Source organism: Trifolium pratense, linkage group LG4 (genome assembly GCF_020283565.1).
Source record: "Trifolium pratense cultivar HEN17-A07 linkage group LG4, ARS_RC_1.1, whole genome shotgun sequence".
Taxonomy (NCBI): domain Eukaryota; kingdom Viridiplantae; phylum Streptophyta; class Magnoliopsida; order Fabales; family Fabaceae; genus Trifolium; species Trifolium pratense.
In genome coordinates this window covers 2903625-2930832 of record NC_060062.1, presented here as the reverse complement: position 1 = coordinate 2930832, position 27208 = coordinate 2903625, and the positions used below count along the sequence as shown (strand labels likewise).

Below are 27208 nucleotides of genomic sequence, written 5' to 3'. Positions count from 1 at the left end.
TATGGTGGACCAGTTATGAATAACATTATAACGAATACGAATTTTACAAAATTCACCGTTGGATTGAAAGTTTATATCATATAGATCATCCATATAAAAATTTAGAAAAATTGAAAATCATTTGATACGTTATTGAGACACATTGATTAACGGTTTATTAAATAACGTAAACTTTGATAGGTCTCAATAACATATCAAATGATTTTCAAAATATTTTAAAAAATTTATGGATGATCTATATGATATAAATTTTTAATCCAACGTTGAATTTTGTAAAATTCATATTCGGTATGTCACTTGTCCACGATGAACTACCATAGCATTAGCCTAGATAAAGACTTCATTTTTCATTCTTTCCGTTAAATTATGAAAAAACACTACATATATAAAACTCCTAATGAGCCTAAGGACATAAAGCTCATTTGACAATCCAATAACATAAATATCAAACTAATAATATAAATAATATATTTCATTAATATCTAAATTACTTAATTAAATACCAAGTACCTAATAATTAATTAATTAATTAACCTTTGACTAATCTTCTATCAGCGCGAGTAACCGTGGAAAAAGTAAATCTGTTAGTTAAATTTGGTTTATCAGTTTGGTATGAACAGTTTACACCCTACCAAACACCAAAAAGACAAAGAAGAGAAGAGGTGAGGTGAAGAGTTTAGCACGTGTGCTTGTCTGTGTCTGTCTAGTATGCTAAATCTCTTCATAGAAATGGAAGAAACAATGCTCAATAACTGAAAAAGAAGCTTAATTCAATGGGTTTTGGTGGTTCCTTTTCATTCTCCTTAAAATCATCTTCTTCATCAAGCTTTTCTTTTCAGCAACACACAGTTCAATCTTTAAAGAGAAGAGGTTTCTCCATACAAAGCTGCTTTTCAGTATCTTATCACAAGTTTGTTGATTTTGCTTTGGATCAAACTTCTCTCCATACCCAGTTACTCCCTTCTCCTTTACAGGTTTTCATTTCTTCTAATATGTGTTTGTGTTGCAAATTCAAATGGTTAATTAGGGTTAGTTAGTTAGTTAGTTAATTAGTTACTTTCATTCTGTTTTGTGATTTTAGAAACTCTTTATTATTCTAATGAGTAATGCCTTGTTTTTAGATATTCAATTCTAAGCAAATGTGAGCTTTTCTAATTACTAGTATTTTTAAGGTTCTGTTTGGGTTAATGTTTAGATTGTAGGAGCTTCTCAGTAAAAATAAGTTAATGGTTTTTCAGTTATGAAAATATTAGAATTTTAACAAATTTAGGTACTAAAAATGTTATAAATCGCAGGATAAAAAAGATGAAGATTCATCTCATAGGAAAAATAAGTTTTAGAGCTTGATAAAAAGGAAAATTCATTAGAATTCATATTGAATGATTGATAAAAGATTGTAAATTTATACAAAAGTTCACTTTTTAGGTTGATTCATTAACTAATGTATCTGGTCCATTAGTTATTGAATGAACCTAAAAAGTGAATCTTTTGCTTATATATATGAGACCGGAGGAGCTAGATAGTAGACAGTTAACAAACCAACTACTTGCTAACTATCTACTAACAAACTTTAACTAACTTTTAGGGTAGTTGTAACCTATGAAGCATTGACACAAACACGAAAACCAGACACAACACTGACACATGGACACTGGATATGCCTTCGATTAGAGGTGTTGGTGCTACGGTGGTTGTAACTAAGAAAGCGGTATGTCGGTAACTTGTTTGCTAATCTATCAATATATTAAAAAACATTTTTTTATATATTTTGAAAAAACAAATAAAGAAAACTTTGTTATAATTATGTGTCATTTGGTGTCCTGGTGATTAAATGTTGTTGTGTTTCCATGCTGAGGATGTGGTTTACTGTTTCACTTTTCAAGCTTTTGCTTCTGAGAATACAATCATATTTTGTGACCATTAGCTAGTTCTTTAATCTATAAACCGTTACATGATTACATCTTGTAGTTTGTGTTTTTACCCTAGATACTTCCTTATCCTATGCTTCCATCGGTGACTTTCCTCACCATATTTGTGGGTATAGATCTGCAATTTACATTTTCTTATGTTGTCTTGCTAGGAAAAGTATAATTCCATCAATTCAAACGATGGTAAAGGAGCACTTAGTATGCTATCATTTGAAACTGACAAGATTAGGCTTCTACGTAGTCTGATCATCGAGACAGAAACAATGCAGGTTTCATTTTCAAACTATCTAGTGTCTATATATATTAGCTGGTTCCTTTGTAGTAGCTGGTAACTTTTCATTGTCTTGCACACCTTATATGCAGGTTTTGGACTTTACCGTCTTTCCAAAAGCTGAGTATGATGTTCCCATATTTTGTGCTAACTTTTTCACAACCGCTAAGACAAACATTGTTGTGTTGTAAGTTATCCTCTTCTTTCTTAGTTATTGCAATCCACTTGAATAAATGTACTTCAAAGATATATAAAACGGAGAATTTTATGGGTACATCTGGGTTTGGTAGATGCAGATGCATATGCAGTGCCTACCAATATTAGAAAATATAATATCGTTATATTATGTTATAGTAACTTAGTATATCTCGAAGGATAAGTTTTTAATCCTAGTATATCTTAGTTCAAACATTTAGAACAATGTACTATATGTAATGTTGAGCACTAAACTTGTGTTAATGTTGTCAGGGACCTTAACCCCTTGCACGATATCATCAATCAGAACGACTACAAAGAAAAGTACTTCAAAAGCTTAATTCCTCTTGGCCTGAAATACGCCGAGGTAACTGCAAATATTGTGGAAAATTATAAGAAAAAAAATAGTGGTATTTTCAGTTTTGGAACAGTTAATGATAACTGCATAACAGTGTTTAAAGTTTTGTTAATGAGTAGCATCCTCATGCATACACCGTACACATGTGTTTTTATATTAATTAGAGTAGTTCTCTCTCAAAGGATTTGGTGTGTTGACTGAACACAGACTTCGTGCAGCATTTTCCATGGGGAGGGAAGCTCACAAGTGAGTCTATAAAGTTTTTTTCACCGATTGTTATTTGGACAAGGTTTACTTCAAGCTCACAAAAATATGAAGTTCTGTATTCGGCATTCAGAGATTATTACAAGGTAGATATTAATGCCCATGAATATTGCAATTCATAATAATTTTCTAATATGTTTAGTAAAAAAATCATCAACCTTTTAAATTTGTAATTCTTTTATCTTGATGACCGTTAGCCTTGCAGGTGTGGTTGGAATTGATAGACACGGCAGTAAAAGAGACGGATGAATATCAAATTTTCCGCAATCTTGAAGCACAGCATAGATATTTGACATGGAGAGCCGAAAAGGTAGTTTGGATTCACCTCAAACTTTTGTCTATTTTGCAGTCATGTGTTTATCCATTTTTAACTTTGAATTGTTTTTTAAAATTCTTGTTCGCGGAAATATTTTGAAAGTAGGATCCGGGACAAGGTGTTTTGAAGAAGTTGACCGGGGACACACTTGCCAAGGTAGACTGACTTTGAGTTCAGTGTTGTTTCTCATCAATCTAGTGCTTGAGATCTCACTTTTTGTTTTATACTATAGGATTTATTAAGAAGCTTTCTCTTTAACGGAGTCGATGAGCTAGGAAGCAAAACGTTCGATGACTATTTTCCACATTACCACGGTGAGGAAGGAACTCTAAATAAGAAAGGCGGTAATGTTGGGAAGTCTTTCGAGAATCGCCCGTGGGATGCAAGTGGAAAATTCCGTGGTAAATCATTATTAAACCGTATATATAATTGATACTCTTGTAGCAAATATAATTCATGTTGGTTATAGATGCAAGCATGTTTGATTCTGAGTAATCTCAAATATCATTCTATTGATTGCGATGAAAATGAATCTAGTTTCTTGGCACAATGGCTTTGTCAGCCATAACTAACGAAAGCAGAATTGCTACTAATGCCAATCAGCAAGTGACGCCTGTCACTGCTGTAACGAAACAGAAAACAGAGAAAACTAACAGTTAGAAGTTATCCTATACATTGAGTTAATGATCACTTATCCGCACATTAGAAGCGATCTTCGGAATTTCAATGCGGTTGACATTACCTAGAGCTAAAAGGCCAAGGTATACTTAATGTGGTGCTGACATTTGATCCTTGGAATATTTTAGGTCAATGAGTGCCGGAGCTCGTGCACACGACTGCACCAACACTGGTTAAATTTCTTTGACTCGTGTTCTGCAAGCAAATATTATTGAGTTTCCACTGCAAATTTTGTCCACAATGAATGTTTGGTCGAATCAATTGACGAATTGGCCATACTAATTACCAACATGCTTGTAACTTTTCCTTCATGTACTATTGTGTCATGTGTATGTTATGTCTATGTTGTTGTATTATATGTATACGAAAATAAATTCGGTGCCTAAAAGAAAACTTCAACACCGACCGATTATCTGTAAATTTTGATTCGTCTGCAGCTATGTCCGATTAGCAGCCGATAAATAAAGTCTTGGTAACATGATATGTGCATTATTATGAGTTATAGTAGCAAATATTTCAACATGTGTGTACTTTAGATTGATTTACATGACCTGAAAATTATCACCTGTTTCAATATTTGGAATGTTGATTTGTCAAGGTTCTGGTGATCATTTTGTAATTGAACATTTATTAAAATGTTTAGTACTATCCTTTTTTATTCAATTTTTGTTTTGTCTTGAACAAAGTGGAAAATACAGCCCAAACTCACACACAACTGCGATTCTGTGAGGTCCCGAGTTTAAATCTAGACGAAGTTGTTTGACCTGATAATATCGGCTTTTGACAGTTGAGTTTGGGTTTGTGGACTGTTCGATTCAAATTATATTGCTTGTCCCAAAATAAAATTCATCTTAACCCTCCGTTGTAGTTGAAAGACACGTGATAAACCGATAAATTTATGATATATGATAAGCCTCTTGATATTTTTTAATGAAAAATCGTAAGTACATATTTTTCATATAAACTTTACTACTGCTTAAGAAAAGTATAACTCTTTTTAATTTTTTCCGATGTAATTTAATAAACAAAATTACCAAGGTGAAAAATATGTAGATAATTTGATAAAATAACAGAAATTTGACATCTAATATTGGCTTCCAGATTACACTGCAACCTTCTTTTTGGGCCATCCAATGATGAGTGGACTCAACATATATGGGCTGTTTCACTTTGGCCCCTATGTTTTGATCCATTTTCTGGCAAGGAGTGAGATTCACCATGGAATTTTTCTCTTCCCACCCCATGTTTCTTTTCTACCCCTCATTTTTTCAATTTTTCCCTTGGTTAAAAACTTCGGTACGCATTTTCCGAAGTTTTTTTTTTGTTCAAAATTCGGATAACACGTTCCAAATTTTTTAACCAAAGGCAAAAATGAAAAAATTGGGAATAGAAATGAAACACGGGATGGGTTGAGAAAAATTCTTCACCATACATTAATTCAATTTATGTTTTCTACCATTCATTTTAGTTTATTTATGCGGTATGAGCATCTTCAATCAAGCACATCGTTGAGAATCTTAGTCTAAGGCTCTAAGCATAACAATTTGTTTTGCCTTTTATTATTATTATTATTAAAGCTCTACGTCTTAAACCCAAATATTTCAAAATTTATTTGAAATTCTTAAATTTTGTCACCACTGTGGACTATATAGTATATACAACACACATGGTTGGTGCGTAGAGTGTGAGAGTTATAAATTACAAGGTGTCGAATTCGAATTAATTATTATAATGATAAAAGAAGAGAGTTTTTTTTTTATAAGCGATAAAAGAAGAGAGTGAATTTCTTTTTCAAAAATATTATCAAAATACCATTTTTGTCCGCTAGTTAAGTAATAAACATTTCTTCACCAAAAAAATAAATAAATAAGTAACAAACATTTTAAAAATGAGAAAATTGAGAGAAAACACCATTCTTTACACATCCGCTACTTAAATAGTAAAAAAATAAATTAAAAAACTAATAAAGCGCGAGATATGGAATTTACTATGAAAAAGAAGAAGCGATATGACATTTTCTTTAAAAAAAACAAAGAGAGATGACATTTGTTAAATTAAATAGAGTATTTTTATTAAAAAAAAATTGACTCAAATGATTAATGATTTCATCAAACGTTAAATCGTTTGAAAAAATTTAAATTCAATCCTTAAAATAGAATAATTTTTAATCAGACTTTATCTACTTCACAATCAAACTCTAGATTATTAGGATGCAATATACTCTAAAAATGAAGGATTAACACAAAAAAAGAAATATTAATTCATGTGAAATTAGTAATACTACTATTGAAGGGGATTTAGATCATCTACTGTGTTGGTGTTTCAAGTTGGCCGTGTGCCAGAATTTCATACTGTTCATTCTTTTAATCTCGGTCATTCTCTCATTTGTGTTACTTTTTTTACTTTATGGTTTAATCCACCATTGGATTGCTGATAAAAAAAAAATCACGATTAATTGGATAGAAAAAAAGAGAGAAGACTGCACAAAAATAGTCGGAGACAATCTAAATCTTATAGAAGAACAGTTAAATTTTAAAAAAATGATTTTATTTATAATAAGGGTGGTAATTAAACTAAGGAAAATGTTAACATGTGTCCATATGACACATGTTAAGAAATCAAAAATAAAAATTATGTTTTAGAATTTGTTTATTTTAACTTTTCAAGTATTAAATTTTTTGTATAATTAAATATTGAATTGTTATATTAAGATACCTTACCATGTGTCTTATATGCACATATTAAGAAGTTCTTAAACTAAAGGTCAAGTCATTGAGCAAACAGAAGTTTGTTGACATGAAGACACAATTTTATTTGATATTGAAATGATAAAGTTGGAAAGGTATAATAATAGTCAGAAATCAGAATTTATATTCCATTCTCAATCAATAATCCAAGCCATGCGCATTATGTATAGTAAAAGCTATAGTAGTTTGAACTTTGAACATAACATACAGTAATTACTACTACTACATCGAAGATGCAGCCAAAGCCAGCAAGCAAAGAAAGCAAGTATTAAATAATCACAATGATAATATAATATTACTATATGATCAGAAATTAAACAGGGCTATATCTAGCTATAAATAGGTATATAGCTATGTTATGTATTTATGGAAGCAATATATATGCATCAGTAAGTAGGAGCAGATAGTAGCTTTATAGCTATATGGTATGGTATGGTGTAGCAGAGATAACATCATGAGAAGAAGCTAGCAAAGACAGAAAGACAGACAAGCAGAGAAGAAAAGTAATGTGAAGCATAGAAGCAGGAGAGACTAGGGACTAGAGAGCAGTACTAGTAGTACTACATTGTGTCTATGTAATGTAGTAATGTTTACCTCTCTTTGTACTTCATTTATTCTCTCTATTTATTTTACATTTAAGAAACTACCCAATAAAGAACTTCTTGTCTTTACCCCTTTCTTCTTCTCTTGATATCTTTCATCATGACTGGTATTCTATTGGCGTAATTGTAAATACTATTCTCTCGATTCTTTTAGAATTCCAATGAATGACAATATTTTTTTAAGAGTTTTAATATTGGTGTTTGTCCATACCAAAAACTGAATCTAGGAACTTAATTAAGCCATTATGAGACTTGCGTCATCTAGTATTTTTTTAATGGTAAATGCTAAATAGTGCCTCAGGGGCATTTGTTAAGGATTTAAATTTAAAAAGTTTTACTTGGAAATAGTGTAGTCAATACAACAAAAGTTTATATTTTAATGTTTTCCATGCACAACTTTTATTTTATTTCTTCTTTTGATTCCTTAACTAGTGCCCCGAGACACTGGTTAGCAAGACCCATATTTATATCTATATATTATTAGAAAAATAAGGTCAAAGCAAGATAGATAAATAGTGTCATTTAGTCAAAATAGCCTTATAAAATGGGACGGAGGGAGTAACAATTGTGCATGAGTTTGATGTATCTGATTTATCTGTAGATCAGATACATCAAATATTTTATAGAATTAAAAAGTAAATTTTATCTTACCTCGAAACACTTGTTAAGCATATAAAAAAAAATTAAAGATAATTAATTTTAAAGAGATAACTTTTAAATATTAGATGTAGGAATTTCAAAATAAAATTTTCTTAGTAATATGTTTAACTAATGTCTCGCGACACTATTTAGTATTTCCCCATCTTAAAACACATGTTAATATTTTATGTAATTATTTTTTGTGTTAACTTTGATTGGAAAAGAATGCTGCAGTAATTCAAAATTCGACTGTCTGATAAATAAAGCATTAAAAAATTGTTCCATCCAAAATATTTATTCTAGGCAAATGTTACGGGGACTACCTTTATAAGTGGTCCACCGTGGACAAGTGATATACTGAATATGAATTTTACAAAATGTATTATTGGATTGAAAGTTTATATCGTATAGATCATCCATAAATTTTTTAATTTTTTTTGAAAATTATTGGATGTGTTATTGAGAACCATCAAGATTTACGTTATTTAATAAACCGTTAATCTTGATGTATCTCAATAACATATAAAATGATATTCAATTTTTCTAAATTTTTCTATGGATAATCTATATGATATAAACTTTCAATTCAACGATAAATTTTATAAAATTCGTATTCGTTATAATGTTATTCATATTAAAATTTACCATTTATTCTATAGTTTAGTTGGTCAAAGTAATAGCCTCCTAGGATAATTTATACCGTACTCCAAATTAGCTAGGCTTGATCAGACTTAACACATTTAAATATACCAAAATCAAATTTTAGACAACCATAAACAATTTTCACATAATTGGATTCTCTCATACATTTTGTGTTCAGTCCTCTCTCATTTTATTAATCCAATGAGTTTTGATCCATAATAAAAATAAAAAATAGTGCAAAAAAGAGATAAACAAACGAATGAATGGTTGAAATAAGAACAGAATAAACAACATATGAACAACGTGAAAGAAATAACTGGAGACGATTCGGATACAATTTTCACTCCCCAAGAGTAAAATCAAACATACACATAGTATTGATCAAAGACAATACTGTAATTTCTCGTAAAAAAAAAAGAGACAATACTGTAATTAATTGATAGTAACAAAAAAAATACCAAAAAATGTAATAGTATCTACTTTAAAAATGCAGTGTCCTCTTCATTATTATACTTACACATACGTAGTGAACAGTAATTGTCATGAATTAATTCATAAGAACAATGTTATGTCCAACATGTTTAAGAATGAAACCAGGACATGGGTGTACTTTTTCATACGTGATCATGATGACGATGCAATAAATATATAAATACTAACTTCTCCAATAAATGTACTCACATTATTGTACCCAAAAAATGAGTAGCTAGTACTAGTACTTACAATATTGAATGAATGAAAAATATAGTTAAAAATATATAAATAGGAGGAAATATTTATTATAATAGAAAAACATTTTTATTATATAGTAATAGAATGGGAAATGATCAATCTAATATTAATTAAAGAGTATTAGTTAAAAAATTGTATTCATATTAAGAAGTTTGAAATCGGTAGAGAGATCGCTATATGTTTATAAAATAAAGATAATATTGATCTTATAAGTATGTTTTGTACAATTTTTAAATGGTGACCAAATACATTAATAAAGCAATAAATCTAGAAATGTGTTTTTTACTTATATAGTGTCACAAAAGGAGTATCAGAGTTTGTTTTACGGTCCGTTGTGCCACCTGCTATAGTTAATTTATAAATAGGGTTGAATTAGACTTAATATTCAATTCAAAGAATTAAAAATATAAGAATACAACAACAAGTACAATATACAGGCCAATGATTTTAATATACAGTATGAATGAATAACTGATTTACAATGAATTTAAAAAATAAAATTTCTTCACATTTTAACTCAATACTCAATAGTATCTGAATCTCGACATTTGATTCACAATTTACAAAGCTCATCTCATCTCGACATTTTATTCATTACCATGATACATATTTCACCTTATTTCTGCTGACCAAGTTTTATGGAAAAAAAACCTGCAACAACATTTCATTCTTTACAAAATTACCAATAATAAGCCAACCAAATTATTTGAGTTAGAGTACTACTCCATAATTTGAAATTTGTAAAGTCTCAATGACCCATCACTTCTTACATGCACGTGTGAGAATACAAAAACAGTGTAAAGGACTAAGGGAGGTTCAAAGCATGCTTAGATAACCATTTTTTTATTTCATTCCCAAGAAAGACGTGAGAAAGAACGGTCATTGGCCTTGCTTGTTTCTGAACCAGGTACAAACCTGTGCGTACGTACAAAACGTGCCTTCGGCACGTTATATTATGTCGGGGCGTTAGGTCGTAAGGGGACCTTAATTGATTAATGGAAAATTTTAATATGGACATAGCTCAAATTAGATCATATTGATAACATATACTTCGGCGGACCTTAATTATAAACAAAATTTCACTTTTTGATCGGATAAGTGGATGATCGGGTTCGAACTCCAGCCTTAGAACCGACTAATATGAGAGGACCAATCACACCGTCCACTTGCTAGGACCTATTTAAAGTCAAAGTGTTTTATTTTTCTCTTTTGTATGAACTAACTCATCGAAATTGACACAAGAAACCTCAAAAAGAAAATACTCCAAGTACCCGAACCAAATTATTAACTATATTAAAACTACTAATGTATAATTTGAACTGTTTCTGATCCCTAATCAACTACCATAGTAAATCCAATTCCCTTGCGGTAAAATGACAACAGTAGATGTGATTTTTGTGAAAAGGAATTTCAAATTTGAATGAATGTGAGGGTATTAATCCTCCCTCCTCTTCTAACAATCATAATAATATATAATATATAATGAGATAAATAAATATTTCTACTGTACACTAAAATCCAATAAATGTATGGAAGAATCATTAGATGATATAGCAACATGAGTTTGATTAGCAACCATACTATTACCATGAACATGTCCTTGTTCTCCACCATCATCTCTAACCGCAATTGTAATACACAACCTTGCCGTAGGTTCATGTATGTCCCATACTCTCAACAAACCAGACCCACTTGAATATGTTATAACATACCCTAAATTCATGCACGCTAATAAACCCCTCAACCATGAACCTCTTAACCGAAACCTACTCACGCGCTCAAAATTTCCCACGCGCCTAACCGTTCCAACACCATTTCTTTCAACCACAACAAAAACTTCATGGCTAATGTCTAATGAACTTACCATGAAACCTGTTGTAGATCCCACGTCACGTAATAGAATCTCTGGATTTCTTAAGTTGAAACAAACCAATCTTGATGTTGTACATGCTACTACAAATTCTCTTTCTGTTACTCGAACTCGACCGACCGGTTCAACTAATTCTGTTAACATATGCCATCCTTGAACTGATTCCGGGTCGGTTAATGAACCGCCAACAAATACACGTTGTTCCGTTTGGGTGTCCCATATTTGAAATGCTCCGCCTGCATGGCCCGCGAATAAACCAATCCAAAATCGGTTACATCCCGCAAATTCTACTAATACTCCGTTATTAACTACATCACCAATAATTGCTCTTCGTGCTGGAATGGGCCCGGGTATAGGTCTGGGCCCATTGATCAATGACATGTAAATATCACCATCTAGTCTTGCAAAAGCGAGACTAGAGTTTGTAATTACAATTCCGGAAATAGATTGTGAAAATGGGCCGAATAAGTGACCGTGATTGGACCAAAAAGTAGTGATGTGTGCACCGGTGTTGAGATTGAAGAGTCGAACGGTACCGTCGACGAAGCCACAGGCAAGGTGGGTGTCGGAGAGAGTGAGGCAGCGGCAAATGAGAGCTTGGTGGTGGTCTCCTGGATCATATTGTGGGACCACTAAAGCGTGTCTACCTGTTGTGAAGTTCCTGGCCGTTCGATGCCAGTAGATGTACTCAAGTTGCCACGTGTCCCTCAATCTATATGTTCTGCGCCAGATGCGTCTTGTGAGTCTCTGCCACAGTAGATCCGAGCGTGACACTTCTCTCCATGTAGAACAAACCTGCATGCATTTTTCCAACCATATAAAAACATCAAAACCCATAAACTATGAAGCAAGTTTCCTAGAATTATTTATTTCTCTTTAGCTATGTATAGTATTTATTAAAAAAATGTTTATATATGCATTTTTTTTAGATGAACGAAATGATAAGTTATTAGAAACACAACACTCAAAATGAAGAGATTGGAGTTCGAACCCCCAGTTATGACGTCTAACCAAACAATTTCAACATTTAGCTAAAATTTATAGATGCTTAGGCATACGAAACAAAATGAAATACTTTAAAAAAAAAGATAAAAAAATGAAATAGTAGTCAGTATAGTAGTATCTTGTTTGAAATTAGATAATTGACTGTTGAAGGTGATGATGAGATCCTAGATACTATTGTCATTGTGTGTTCCCATTCAGATGGAAAGTTTGATTGGGACAGATAAAAATTGAAGTTGGAACAAGTGTATATACTATTCCAGTGTGTATATAAAGTATAATAACATTCTTCCATAGATTGATGGGTAGGTATATTGCATAAAAAAAGACTGATAGATGCCGGGTCGGAATCATAAGATATGGAGGGAGATATTCTAAGTATTTTTTATTTTTACCACTCGTATCCAGTCAACTAGACCATTTAATCTGGTTTAGAGATCATTTCTATCATTAAGTGATTTCGACCTCCTCCCGATCGCAGTTATGAGAGATCGAACCGTGATACTTCTGTGATACTCTAATGAGATCGAAAATAAATCTATATATAGGTAAAAGTTTTTAGAGTTTCACATTAGATAAAAGAATATCTAAAAGATATGTTAGTACATATAAATATAAATGTTTTTTTTTTTTAAACTATCCCTTCATAATTTATGAGTATTTACCATAAACTAATGAGAACAAACTATATTTATGTGAAATAAAAGTTAATTACAAGTTAGTTGTCAGTACCATATACAAATTTACTTATGGACTTATTCTCATAAGTTTGATGAATAAATAACTCCAAATTATAAAGAGGTAGAATAAAAGTCATCAAATACTATAAATCATTCTCATCTTATACTATGTCTATTTTATAGCGTAGAATTAAATCCATTTAAATTTTCACATTTTAAGAAAGGTGAATGTAAAGAAGAGAGAAATTGATAGGTGTGGTCCATACTCCATACTCCATAGCTTATGAGTAAGATAACGAAACAAGTCAAAATCTTAGTTGCTGTTCATGTATGTATATAATAGATGTAGGCGTGTGTGTGTGTATGAAAATGAAATGAAAAATTAATTAATTAATTAGTAAAAGCTGTATAAACTAGCTAGTACTATAGGGTAGTGTAAGTAAGTGTAGTGTGTGGTTCCCCACATATATTTCACTTTCATTTCCAATAAAGGGTTGGTCAAGGCTCTGTCTTCTTCCAACAAACGAATCTATGCAGTTCTACAAACAACACACACACACACCTCTCCAACAAAGCCAAAAGACAAATATCCAGTCATGTTATGTTCCACCCACAATTAATTAAACCATCTTTTTATCACTTGATCAAAAAGTGAAAAGTAAAAATGATGATATAACTTCAATTTAAAAAATGTTTCCTCTCACAACGACTCAATCGACTATTTCACACAAGTAATAAAATAATTTTAATCATTAATACTTTTAAATCTGCCAAAAAAATTCAATATAAAAAGTAAAAAATTCTACCAATTTAAAAGTATTAAAAGTATAAAAACTTGATATATATTTTAAAGATATTTTCAAAATATTCATCGAATAAATAATAACTTATATGCTAAAATGTATTTTTATTTTGGAATTTGTTTAATGAAACTCTTAAAAGTATAAAAAATGTTAATTTCAATATAAAAAAAATTATTTCTTCTATGTTCTTAACTATTGCACAAAGGACACCAGTTAAAATGGCTCTTATTTATTAGTAAAAAAATATTATCAATTATCAAAACAAAATATATACATGTAATAGTGTATATAGTCAACCTAAATCATCATTATTTTAGGATAGACGAGTAATAAAATAATCTTATATTTTCAATTAGGTGTGCTTAAAATATTTATCCTACAAAAAACTTACATTTTTAGTTTTTTATTGTCACTTGTTAGCATTTTCTTATAAAATATTATCATCCTTTTAAATTACTTTTAAAAAAGTAACATGCTACATCTCCCCTAATCTAAACGATGAGTTGAACAAGTGGGTTGAAGAGAACATTATTTATGTTTGTATAGTCAATATAAAAATGAGTCGAATAATTTTTCTTTTATGAAAGAATTTAACAAAAAATATAAATCCAAAAATTAACTTCATATAAAAACCCAAATTTACCTTCAAATTATAATAAATTTAAGGAAAATGTTAAACAACATCTCCGGTGCCATAGTCAAGAAACAAAAATGATAATATAATTTTAAAAGTAATGCATTTAATATCTTGAAATATTTTTAAAAAATCTTTTCTATTTAAAACTTGTGTTTTCTTTTCATTTTTATTTTTGTTAACTATTACCCAAAAACACTGTTTCACATGATCCTAAATTTGTAACCAAAGTCTCGTGAACTTAGCTCAATTGACAGGACATCGCATTATATATGCAGGGGCTGGGATTCGAACTCCGGTCATCCCACTTATCCACATTAAGGGTGAAATTTCTAGCCATTAGGCTACTTGACAAAAAAAAAAAAAAATTTGTAATAAAAAAAACATGATCCTAAATTTAAAAACAAAATCAATTCCACAAATACTAATAAATACTCCATTTATTTATAAGTAAATAACTAAATGCAACCCTAAACCCTAAATGTAAAGTTAACTCTTTTTTTTTTCATTTAGATTCTTTAACTAGTGTGAGACCCTTGTTAGCAAAATGCCAATACCCAATGAATTTTATGTAAGGTGACCAAATATGTCATCACTATACAAAATGTTGTGTGTAGTATATATCATAACATTTACAAGATTTAATAATATCACGCTAGCTACTAGTATTTAATTACTACTACTACTAATTTATTTAAGGAAAATGCTAACCAGTGCCCCTGGGGCAATGGTTAAGGAGCTAAATAAGGTATGAATATATTGGAAATTGTGTAATCTACTTTTTATAAGTATAAAAAATGCTCTTTTCAATGCAAAAATTACTCCTTTTAGTATCCTTAACTAGTGTCCCGGGGGCACTAGTTAGCATAACCAGTTATTTAATTTATTGGGTAAGAGACCAATGAGAGGGAACATCTCAGATAGATACAAAAGGAATGGGGTATTCATCGCAAGAATTGAACTGCATGTGACTTTTGGCATTTATACATATGCTGCCTGCCTATTGACCATTGTATATTTGTATGCCATTATTATTAGGTGAATGTTATGGTACTATTTTATTTGAATATATGTATAATGTTAATAAGTTTGATAGATTAAAAAATTAATAAAATATCAATTGCCAATTCATGAAAATATATCAATATATATATTTGTCGCAAAATTCACACTTTCCATTTATTCTTTAAACAATTTCTCTCGTTTATTTCAAATTCCAATCTATTCATTTTTATAATTTAAGTGATCTAGATTTCATATTTATTCTCTCGATTGTTTTTACAATTTGAGAGGATCCATTCTCCAAATATGTGTATGTTTGGTTCCATTTTTAGAAGAGTTAAAATTAAGACAGCGGGAGTTCTAATAAATATTTTCTCCGTATCAATTTGATTGACACAGTTGACTGTTATGCACTATTCAGACATGTTGCTTTGACTTTATTTTTCTACTAATAAACAAAAATAAATATTAGCAAATAAGATGTTTGATTCATCTTGATGAATATTTTCGAAATATCAAATTTTTATAATTTTTACTATTATACAATTAAAAATATTAATCGTCAAAATTATGCATCGACATGCGTGAAACAGTCAACTGTGTCAATCAAATTGGGACGAGGGAAGTAGTATAATAAGAGTTAATTTTTATACTTAATTGTCAGTCTTATATATATGCAAAAAAAAAAATTTCAAATTCATTGAATAATTGATTATTTTTTTATATTATTTTCATATTAGAGTATCAATTAATCCTAATTGTTTAATTTCAACAACTTATAATTTGACACATGAAATGACAGTGTAAAAGTTTTTAGAATAAAAACAATTAAACTCATAAAATAATAAAAAAATTGTCCAGTATTTGAGGTTTAAGTGAAAATTTGAAAATAATATAAACTTCCAATTATAAAAAATAATGTGGTCGCCAACTATGCAACCAGACAGAATCTATAGCTGGACCAAAAATTGTACTTATAATAAAATAATTCAAAGATCTAACTATATATAAATATAGTATATGCTTTGCAAGGACACTATAGTATTGAGACATAAATCACTATTCATGTGTTCCCTCCTTGTGTTATTTAAGAAAACAATCCTTCTGAAAAAAAACTTAAAAGCTACCATGTATATGTTTTTAGAAAGAATTGAAAAAAGACATGCCATGGATCTTTAGGACTAGATAGATACATGTATATAGCTAGAATAATTAAAAAGTTTAGTCAAAAAAGGATTTTTCATTCCAAGAAAGGGAAACATCAAAATTCAAAGCCTTTTCATTTTCAATATAATCAAATCAAACAAGAAAATACATTTACCCTTTTTGTGAAAGGGACACACATTTAGTTTAGAAAATGACCCACGTAAAAGTAGCCGATTTTAAGGAACTGTTTTTTTCTAGGATACTTCAAATTAAAGCATCTTAAAACCAAAACTTAATTCAAATCTCAAAATAAATTGTTCAAAAAATAATTAAATTTTAAGGTTAAATTTGTTAAGCGATAAATAAATATGGTTACTCATAATTAAGTAAAGCCGATTATTTTATACGCTAGTTATCGTGTTTTATTTTTCTTTGTATCAAAATTTCGTTGAATAATAAAATGAGTTAAGTTTGATTTATTAAAAAAATTTCATATATTAAGTTTTTTTTAATGAATCTATTGGGTCTAAAGTTAAAGTATATTTCTTTTTTTATTAAAAGAAGAAGTATGAAAATTAAAATAATTCTACTAGTAATTAAATTGAATTATATATATTTATATTTATATAAAATAAAAAAGAAACTGCATATATCTCTGCAGATTGCAATGCATATTGTTTGACTTGACCAATAATTTGTCCATTTTCGGAACTGAAAAAGCTATCACATTACACATGCTTTTAGATTCCACAAATCTTAATTCATAAGCAATAAAATTCTTATTTTTCATTCATAGATTCAACATAGCAAATAATTAACACAACCCAATTGATTAAATTAATAAACTTAAACAAACATTATAAAAAAAATTATTAAAAAAAAAAATTGATGGATGAAAAAAAACAAGAAAAATTTAAAGATAGAAAATGTGACCTGAAAAATAATAGCAAGAGCTGAAGCAGCAGAAAGACGACCATGATAATGAGAAGCATCAATGGCAACTTGAGTAGCCAATGCTTCAACAACAGGTTCAAGCCAAACTTCATTCATAGCACGTTGTCTTGAAGAAGAAGGGGCTTCAAATTCATCATCATTGTTAGTGTTACTAGGGCCAGGAATATCAACAACATTTGAAGGAGTTATTGATGAAGATGGTTGTTGAAGTGATGATAATGGAGAAGAAGAGGAAGAAGAAGAAGATGAAGAAGAAGACATGATGAGAGTGAGGTGTAAAAGGTATTAAAGTGGAGAATGAAGAAAGTAGAAACCGGACCAGAAAGGAACAAAGACAAAAAGGTTGGAGATAAGGACACAAAATGAGGGACCCCAAAAACAACTGTCTCTCTATTTTAATTTGCTTAAATATTTGTGTCTCTGCTATAGTAATAAATTAACTTACAAATATTAATCACCCACAATAAAATATAAACAAAATTAACCAATTTTTATTTAAATATATCAATATTTGTGTCTTTGTAGGTTGATCCATTGGTTTTTTTAGGTTGATTCTTAGACGGTCGGATCATTAGACGGTCGGATCAGAGCGCAATTGGAGTTGTTATCTTGTCACATAAGAATTTGGAGGACGCGATTTTAGGAGAGGCATCAGGATTGAACGACATCTTGGACATGTCGGAGAGATATCAGGCTATCAATATTGTGTTTGAGTTGGACTCCCAGATTGTGGTGAAGACGGTGAGGAATAAAGCTTTGATTCGTAAATATTGGGTAGTCATTGTTTTGCGATGTGTGAATTTTCTCAAAGCAAACTCCAACTCCACTATCAATTGGATCAATAGAGATAGAAATCGAGTCACCCATGAGCTTGCTAAATGGGCCGAATGCGAATCAAATAAAGACCGACCCAATTCAAATATAAAATCTAAATATCAAATTTCTCAACGCTTATTAAAAAGTACAAGGCTCTAAAGATTTCAACCAATTCATCTACTAGCTAGTACTACTATCTTAAAAATATTAGTATCTCTCATTTAACTTAAAGTTTTATGTTCCCAAAGGCTGAATTTATTAGTCATAGAGTCGTTTAGTCAATGGTCTTATTTGTGTTTTGGAATTATATCTATTAAATGTGATCAATAATTTAAATCTCAACCCTACATATATAATACGATGTTCCTATCAACCGATAAAAGTTTACTGGGAGAATATTAATTCATTTACTATAATAGTTAATGATACTCTGATTTTTACATACATTTTTTATTACCAACATACATTTATTATTAATAGTTGATGATTATTAAAATTGGGAGGTTTAGTGAGGACGAGGAATGATAATGAAATGGTAGTAGGGTAGGATGGTTCAGGTGTTTTATCAAAGTCTTATGTAATGTTGTCTTAAATAATTGTGGTCCTCATATATATGAATCTCCTTGTGTTGTTTGTTGTTTTCATGTTATGTTAGTACTTACTTAGTACATACTTTTGTCTTCACCTGGGATTTAAGTTCACCTAACAACTAATCCATCAAATTCGTTAGAGAAATTTTTTTGGCCGGCCCAATAGACATATCTTATAGATTGGACTGAATTTCTTAACAATGGACCCACTAATATTTTGCTTTGAATTTTTAAGAGTTTTTTTTATTTTTTATTTTTAAATCAATTAAGAGTCTTGCTGACTATACACATTACTAATCTTTTAAAAAGTTAAAGGGTCTTGCTAAACAGTGTCCTCGGGGCACTCTTTAAGCATTATATTTAAAGAAATAATTTACTCAAAAAGTGGAACATTTCAATTTTCGAGGCGTTGACTTCACACATTTCCATAAAATTTTAACAAAAACTTACTATTTAAGATGCTTAAACAGTGCCCCGAGGGCACCGTTTAGCATTTTCCAAAGTTAAATACATTGAGTCAAAAAAAAAAAGTTAAATACATCATCTTTCAATGTAACATTTTCTATAGAAATGTTTATTTTCTTAACTAATACTAAAAAATTTCACATCCTTTAGAAATTAAAATTAAGGATAGTTTAAAACCCAAACAGCCGCGCCTTTAATTTCTAAACCCTAGTTTTTTCTTATTCTTGATCCACGTAAAGAGGGGTGATTCAAAATTGTTTTTTCTTTACATTTCATTCAAATAAGTGATCACACATATATTTATTTATTTTTCCTTTGTGATTTTGTTGTCTCAGTGCGACGTTGTGTTGGTCGTCGTCTTGTTGCGGTGTTATTTTATTTTCCCATCTTTGGTGCGGCGTTTGTTCGGTTCAGATTGACATATTAGTTTCGACTCAGTGCATATTCAATCAATGACTTTGACATCATCAACGTTGCAGACTCGGAGACGTGAGTATTCCGATCATTTCAATTTCGTCATATTTGTATGTTTTGTCACATTTGTATGCATTTTGCCATTATATGCTATTAACGTGGATGATGTGACTTTCTTGGCAGATTCATCCTTTTCAGTTTTTAGCGATTTTGAAATTGTGTTATTTGATGTATTCTATCAATTTGAATGAATGAATATCATATTTGGTAAAAAAAAAAAAAAACTAATACTCTAACATCACTTTCCTTTAATTAATAATAAAACTACGTTATTCTGGCTTGACATGTATAATTACATAAATAAACTATATCAGAACGACTCATTGTATTTAAAATGCAGGGTTCGAGATTCGAACTCTGATCCTCCCACTTAAATGTTATCCACTAGTACTTCACCAAAAAAAATGTTAATGTATCCTCAATGAATTATAATTAATGTTTATTTTTCACAAATATTCTACATTTATATAACTTATTTATTAAATTTTATTGGCATATCTAAGCCGTGACGTTGTATTTTAAATTTTTAAAAATATAGGTATTCACATATTTGTATCACACTTGTATCGGTACTATGTATTCGGCTTACATAGTGTCTAATATTGAGTCACAAGAGGACAGCTGAGAGATCATCTATATTGAACTCATAGCAACTATCACTTTTTAAGTAATGTGAAACTTAACTCATCTTACACTATTACACTTACTACAACATCTAATACTACTAGAAGAATCCATTAACCTCTAAAGTGAAAAGTGAAATATTGTACTCCTAGTAGGAGTATAACAAAAGAAAGATTATCGTTAAATTCGAGAGTGGATTCTCTCAATTTATTTTTTCTCATGCTCCTCAAATTTGCTAATCATCACCCTGAAATTCACCTTTTTTTTTATCACCTTTCTCTCTCTTTCCAAATCAAGGGTTGAAAATAAAATTTACCCTCAGTTTAATGGAGAGAATCCTCTCTTGTTTAATTCATTTGATTAATTCATTTAATGAACAAAAAACAGTTAGTAAATCTTTGCTAGATAGGAGTAACTCTTAACAGAGTGTGTATTTGTAACCTTTGCTTTCCACAATCTTTGGTCACCGTAATCATAAGCATTAAAACTAAAGTGAGCGTGAATTTAACTGTCCCTCATTTTTGTGCCACTATTATGATATGACAAAGTTTATATGATTTGCAATGATTGTTATTATTCAACCAAAACCAACTTATCTAGAGTATAGAATCTAGAGAAAAAAGCAATACTGTACTACTCTCCAATGATGCTTTTAATTTGTTATATTAGGAAAGAAAAATTCGGTTTATAAATTGAATGCTTGAATTAGGAAAAACACCTTCATCTTTCTTCACATGTTTTGAGATTTTCTTGAGTACTACAAGTACACTAGCAACTATTTAAACAAGGTGTCCCTAGTCTTTATGAACATTGTTTCCTCATTTATGATCAAATATTGAGGTTTCTTTCAATTGAATGTTACTACTATTGAACTTTAGAAATTTAAAAAGACTTGGACCTTTTTACTTGTTCAAGTCCTTTATTGGACCTAGCTTCTTTACTTTTACATCATTAGAAAATCTTGGTGAAGTCAAGATTCTCATCCCATCAACACTTTAGCTTTTCTTCTTTGAAGCTTTCTATTAGAAAATTCTCTTCACTTTTTTGTTATGTGATCTTTGTATTGTATCTGTCTACCTTAAGAATGAATGAGTATGTTTGAGATAGTTGGAGATTTTAAGTAAAAAAAATTTATAAGCAAAAAATTATTAAAAAGTCCTTACATGTTTCAAAAGTATAAAAGAATACTCAAAAAGAATTTTATAAATTAACATCATTGATATAATGCATCGAAGCGGTGTTGTGAAACTATGAATCAAACCTCTATTAGTTAGACTTAACACACATTAATTAGTGTAGCCAAACTATATAAATCTAAAGATATTTTTTTGTATATTAGAGATTTGTCAATTACATTATACCCCACATTTCTTGCTATCGATGCCGTTTTGCACTAATAGGTTGTGGAGTGCTATATAGATTTTGTCAATATTTCTTGCAAGTAACCCCACTTGACATCCATATAAGTTATTGGGTCTTGTTAACCAGTGTATCATATGATGCAAATCATACACCATCCACACATGATATGAAAATTATTAAAAGTTCTATAGTTTATTATCCTTTCAATATAATGCAATGTCTAATATATTCTCAGGTACAATACGATATGATAGAGACAATAAAATTAACGTCGAAGAACCAACAAGCTAAGTGACATGTTCTTACCACATTGAACCATCTTGGAATCTTCAATCACAAAGAATGAGTTTCTATCGCTTGTTAATTTCAGTTGGATTATGTGTCAATCCCCTCGATGTTTCACAAATTTATTCTTCCCAAAGATTTATCCATGGACCATGACTCTTTTCCGTGGATATTACCCACGACAAAACCCTAAGTAAACTGAAAATTTATTTCGACGAAAATTTTTCTCCCACAAAAAAAAAAAAGGAAACATGAACCTAATAGAATTTTTGTTACCCACGGCATATCTACACACACACATATATATATATATATATATATATATATATATATATATATATATATATATATATATATATATATATATAAGTATAAAATTTAATTTTACTCTATTTACTTTACTTTATTCACTATCGTATCATACAAATTAGAAAGGAAACAAAAAAAGGAAACAAATGAGAGAGGAAAAACGAAGGAGGGGGGACAAACACAAACCCTGAGAGTACTTATGTTTGAGAATGACTTATTTTGTCATCTGTAGCTCGTCGCCGGAGCTTTATCATCTGTAGTCTTAATGATTGTCAAAGCTCCACCGCGGACAATCGTGTCGCACAACTAATTTCATAAATATTTGTTTATTTATTTAATATATGAATATAAAACTATTTAAAGAAATTATAATATTTAAATACTTTAAAACTATTTAAGAAATCAGTAATAACAAAAAAACAAAAGTAAGCAAAAATCACTATTTAAAAAAATATTTTCTCTAAGCCACTATAGATTTGATCTAGTGATGAGAAATTTAGGTAGTAAATCAGATGTCATGGGTTCGATTCTAAACTTTAGTGTAAACAAAAAAATTGTTTTGGGCCTAATTAAAAAATAAATTTGGCTGATATCATCGATTCACTCACTATATAAAAAATCACAGTTCTTAAAATATTTAGATCATCTATTAAAATAGAATATGTTAAAAAATAATATTTTTTTAACTAAATAAAAATTAATAAATTTTATGTTTAAGACTTAACTAAGCTTTTTATCCTTATAAATATTTCAATTTTTTTTAATCCTTATAAAAAATCTTTTATATTATAAGCTTGTATACACAAGCAAACTCTAAACCCTAATTTGTTTTCCCAGTTTTCCCTCCATTTTATCTTGCAATTTTTATTAAAAAATAATACAATTTTGTCTTAACTAAGATTCGAACCCACAACCTTTTAATGCAAGGCAATATTTCCAACCACTATGGCAAGTATACCAATTGTGATTAAAATTATGTGCAATAATTGATAAACATCATCAATTTTAAAAGTATATCATATCAAAATTATTTTTTGACGCAAATCATGTCAAAATTATTGTTGACTATATTATTCATCACGAAATATTTTTATGTCTTTCCTGATCAATGTTTTTTTTCTACCGGATCATAAATTTAGAGAATAATTATCATGTGAGATTTGGAAAGTTATTATCATGTGTGTTTTGGAAAGTTATTATCAAACTCAATTCTGCTAAATCAATTTTTTTTTTCCAATACAATCAAACACAACCATAGTCATGTCAAATCACATTCATTATTTTGATTTTAACAATGCAGATTTAATATTAACCGATGATCAATTGATACAATATGCACTAGCAGATATTGAGATGATGTTACGTAGTTGTGTGAAGAGTTTAAAAGATTATCCCCCAATGCTTAGAGCAGACACATCATTAGTTCCTGATATACAAAATAGTTTAATACACGACGAATTGAATTATAACAGACAATCATTAGCCGAGGAACATGTTAGATTGATGTCAACTATGACTTCAGAGCAACGTAAGTATATGACACAATCATGACAAGAGTTAACGAAAACAAACCTGATGTGTTTTTTCTTTATGGTTATGGCGGTACATGGAAGACATTTATCTGGAGGGCCATGTCAGCCGCATAACGCTCAAAAGGTGAGATAGTTTTAACAGTTGTCTCAAGTGGGATCGCTGCATTGCTTATACCTGGCGGTAGAACAGCACATTCAAGGTTTTGTATTCTTCTAAGCATTACGCTCAAAAGGTGAGATAGTTTTAACAGTTGCCTCAAGTGGGATCGCTGCATTGCTTATACCTGGCGGTAGAACAACACATTCAAGGTTTTGTATTCCTCTAAATGTTGATGAGTTTTCAACATGTACCATAGTTCTTAAAAGCCCTTTGGCGCTATTAATACAAAAAGCAAAGCTCATTATATGGGATGAAGCACCAATGATGCACAAACACTATTTCGAAGCTGTTGGTCGAACTTTAAAATATATTCTTAAGTCTGTTGATGAAAAAAATAAACACATTTCCTTCGGTGGAAAAGTTGTTGTTTTTGGCGAAGATTTTAGACAAATTCTACCAATAATACCAAAAGGTACAGGGCCAGAAGTTGTTCATGCTACTATTAATTCTTCGGTTCTTTGGAATTTTTGTGAAGTTTTAACATTGAGTAAAAACATGAGGCTTCTCGGTGGTGCTTCGAGTGCAGACGTTGAACAAAGACGATTGTTTTCTGAATGGGTTTTGGGTGTTGGCGATGGAGAAATTGGAGATGACAACGACGATGATTTAAAACTTGACATTCCATCAGATTTATTGATTCCAAATTCAGGTGATCCTCTTGCTTTTATCATTGAAAGCACATATCCCCAACTTTTACAAAACATGAACGATATAATGTATTTCCAAAATAGAGCTATACTAGATCCTAAAAATTTAATAGTCGACAAAATAAATTATTATACTCCACTCACACAAAATGTAGACGATCAAACAGTGGATGATGTTCATACTCCCGAATTTTTGAACACGATTTCTACATCGGGACTTCCAAATCACAAGTTGAGACTTAAAGTCGGAGTTCCAGTTATGCTATTAAGGAATTTGAATCAAAAATTAGGATTATGCAAAGGAACAAGACTTATTATTACGAGATTGGGAAAACATGCTCTTGAAGGAAAAATTATTTCAGGAAGTAATATTGGTGATCAGGTTTTCATACCTAGATTTTCTCTGACACCATCTGACGTGAGAATTCCTTTTAAATTTCAACGGAGACAATTTTCTATAATGATTTATTTTGCGATGACTATTAATAAGAGTCATGGACAATTTTTAAAGCATGTTGGGATATATCTTTCGTCGCCAGTGTTTTCACATTGTCAGTTGTATGTTGCAATTTCAAGAGTTACTTTTAGAAAAGGATTAAAAATATTGATCATCGATGACGACAGTGAAGATACGACTAAGACTTCGAATGTGATCTATAAGGAAGTCTTCCGTAATATAACATAATTTTCTTTGTATGAATATTTATCCAAAATTATTGTTGAACTATCGTTTAATGTTACTCAACTTTTTTCATATACCTTACATTATTGGAATTATCATATCTTATTTAATCATTATATATATATATATATATATATATATATATATATATATATATATATATATATATATATATATATATATATATAGCTAATCAGACCCGTGCACCGCACGGGTCGATGTTCTAGTTACTTATATAATACTTGCTTTTTGACGCAATATAAGTTACTTGCTGAGAAAGACATGTTCGCCAAAATAAATAAATACATAAATAAATTGAATTTTGTTTTAAAAATGTGATTTGAACATGTGCAATATTATTACATGTACAAGTCTTGATTAATCTATTAAGCCAACTCGTGTAGAAGAAAATTAAAACATATCATCCATTGATGAAGCCAAAATTACATCCGAAATTATTACCAAAGTTTCCAATTTTGTTTCTCAGTTTGAAATCACATCCAATATGCTACCTATAACCTATGGAAAGATTTGACTATAAAATATAACTAAATAGTAAATACTAGTTAATTAACCACATGTAGTATAAAGTTTAAATCATTTTAGGAAAGCAGATATATTCATGCATAAATCAGTCGGTGCAATCCTTACATCGTTTCCAAATTAATTTCAATCTTTAGCTATTATAATTATAATTCAAATATGTTTTAAAAAAATTAATAACTGCAAAACTCTTTCCTTATTTATAAAGATATTTATTTGTATTAACAAAAATATTTTATAAATAATAACTAGCTTCTCTTTTCATCAAATCAAAAAAATACAATCCTATTCTCCAACATAAGGCATAGTTTTTGCTTACCCTAATTTGTATCATGGCATCCAAATCCTCTAGCATCTCTGCCACTTCACAAGATCAAGGTGATTCTTCCAACTCAAAAAAAGTGGCGATCATGAAGGAAATCGGACAAGATCAACCCTCAAACTCCAATTCCAACAAGCCCATCGATGTCGTGAAACTATCGAAAGAGGATTCGGTTGTCGGATCAAAGGTGCAAGAGCGAGATTTTATTGGCGGTCCTATTCAAGTTGGTTCATCATCTGGTTTTCCAAGTAACAACAACGGAAAGAAACATAAGAACAACGGTAAAAAGGATAATTCAAATTCCAGGTCTTTTTCATGCTCCTTTTGTAAGAGACAATTTCCTACTTCACAAGCGTTAGGAGGACACCAGAATGCTCATAAGGCAGAACGCACTTTAGAAAAGCAACGGAAACAAAGATATAATAGTGGTGCTTTAGGTTTAGGGCAACCTCACTTTAGCCCTTATTATAGTTATCCAAGTACTTATTTTACATCTCCTTATTATAGGGCACTTGGGACTAGAATGGAGTCCTTGATTCAAAAACCATCTTATTTTAAACCTAGGATTGACCCCCCATATAGGCTTGGGTATGGTCATGGTGCTATATGTTTGCAAGAGACATTAAATCCTTCTCTTGTGTCATTAAGAAATATGAGAGGTGGTAATAGCGGAGTTGGAAATCTAGATATTGATGGTACATCTACTTTAAGGATCGAAGATGGTACAAATAATAAAATTGGTGCTATTCTAAAATTTGAAGATTCTTTTACAAATATTGCTACAAGTTCAAACTTAGACATAGGGAAAAAAATTGTTGTGGCTCCTACTCCTATCAAGGATGATATTCATCGATCAAAGTCCAACATTGAAGAAGAAATCTCCAACTCTGACAAATCTTTCGGGCTTGATTTGTCACTTAAGCTTTAAATAAGT

General features: G+C 30.2%; 3 protein-coding genes across 3 annotated transcripts; 2 read left to right on the top strand and 1 right to left on the bottom strand.

Moving 5' to 3' along the window:
• Positions 1 to 621: 621 nt before the first annotated feature.
• On the top strand, positions 622 to 4532 carry LOC123919836 (phytochromobilin:ferredoxin oxidoreductase, chloroplastic-like). Its single transcript, XM_045971844.1, has 9 exons — positions 622 to 974; positions 2081 to 2197; positions 2292 to 2386; positions 2668 to 2761; positions 2971 to 3102; positions 3222 to 3326; positions 3438 to 3488; positions 3565 to 3733; positions 4139 to 4532. The coding sequence occupies exons 1-9, from the start codon at positions 774 to 776 to the stop codon at positions 4144 to 4146; spliced, it is 972 nt and encodes a 323-aa protein (XP_045827800.1). The 5' UTR covers positions 622 to 773; the 3' UTR covers positions 4147 to 4532.
• A 6341-nt stretch (positions 4533 to 10873) lies between these two features.
• Positions 10874 to 17753, bottom strand: LOC123919835 (transcriptional regulator STERILE APETALA-like). Its single transcript, XM_045971843.1, has 2 exons — positions 17443 to 17753; positions 10874 to 12037 (listed from the first exon to the last, which is right to left on the bottom strand). Exons 1-2 carry the CDS (start codon positions 17722 to 17724, stop codon positions 10874 to 10876), a joined length of 1446 nt encoding a protein of 481 aa, XP_045827799.1. The 5' UTR covers positions 17725 to 17753.
• An 8531-nt stretch (positions 17754 to 26284) lies between these two features.
• On the top strand, positions 26285 to 27202 carry LOC123920797. The gene has a single exon (XM_045973118.1). It carries the CDS (start codon positions 26285 to 26287, stop codon positions 27200 to 27202), a length of 918 nt encoding a protein of 305 aa, XP_045829074.1.
• Positions 27203 to 27208: the final 6 nt, after the last annotated feature.

What these genes read in the sequence shown, in the direction of transcription:
- LOC123920797 (XM_045973118.1), top strand. Translation starts at nt 26,285, where the DNA reads ATGGCATCCAAATCCTCTAGCATCTCTGCCACTTCACAAGATCAAGGT.
- LOC123919835 (XM_045971843.1), bottom strand. Translation starts at nt 17,724, where the DNA reads ATGTCTTCTTCTTCATCTTCTTCTTCTTCCTCTTCTTCTCCATTATCA. An exon ending in CTCTTGCTATTATTTTTCAG is followed by an intron (nt 12,038 to 17,442) that starts GTCACATTTTCT and finishes AAATGCATGCAG; the next exon opens with GTTTGTTCTACATGGAGAGA.
- LOC123919836 (XM_045971844.1), top strand. Translation starts at nt 774, where the DNA reads ATGGGTTTTGGTGGTTCCTTTTCATTCTCCTTAAAATCATCTTCTTCA. An exon ending in TACTCCCTTCTCCTTTACAG is followed by an intron (nt 975 to 2,080) that starts GTTTTCATTTCT and finishes TTGTCTTGCTAG; the next exon opens with GAAAAGTATAATTCCATCAA. An exon ending in CCGGGGACACACTTGCCAAG is followed by an intron (nt 3,489 to 3,564) that starts GTAGACTGACTT and finishes TTTATACTATAG; the next exon opens with GATTTATTAAGAAGCTTTCT.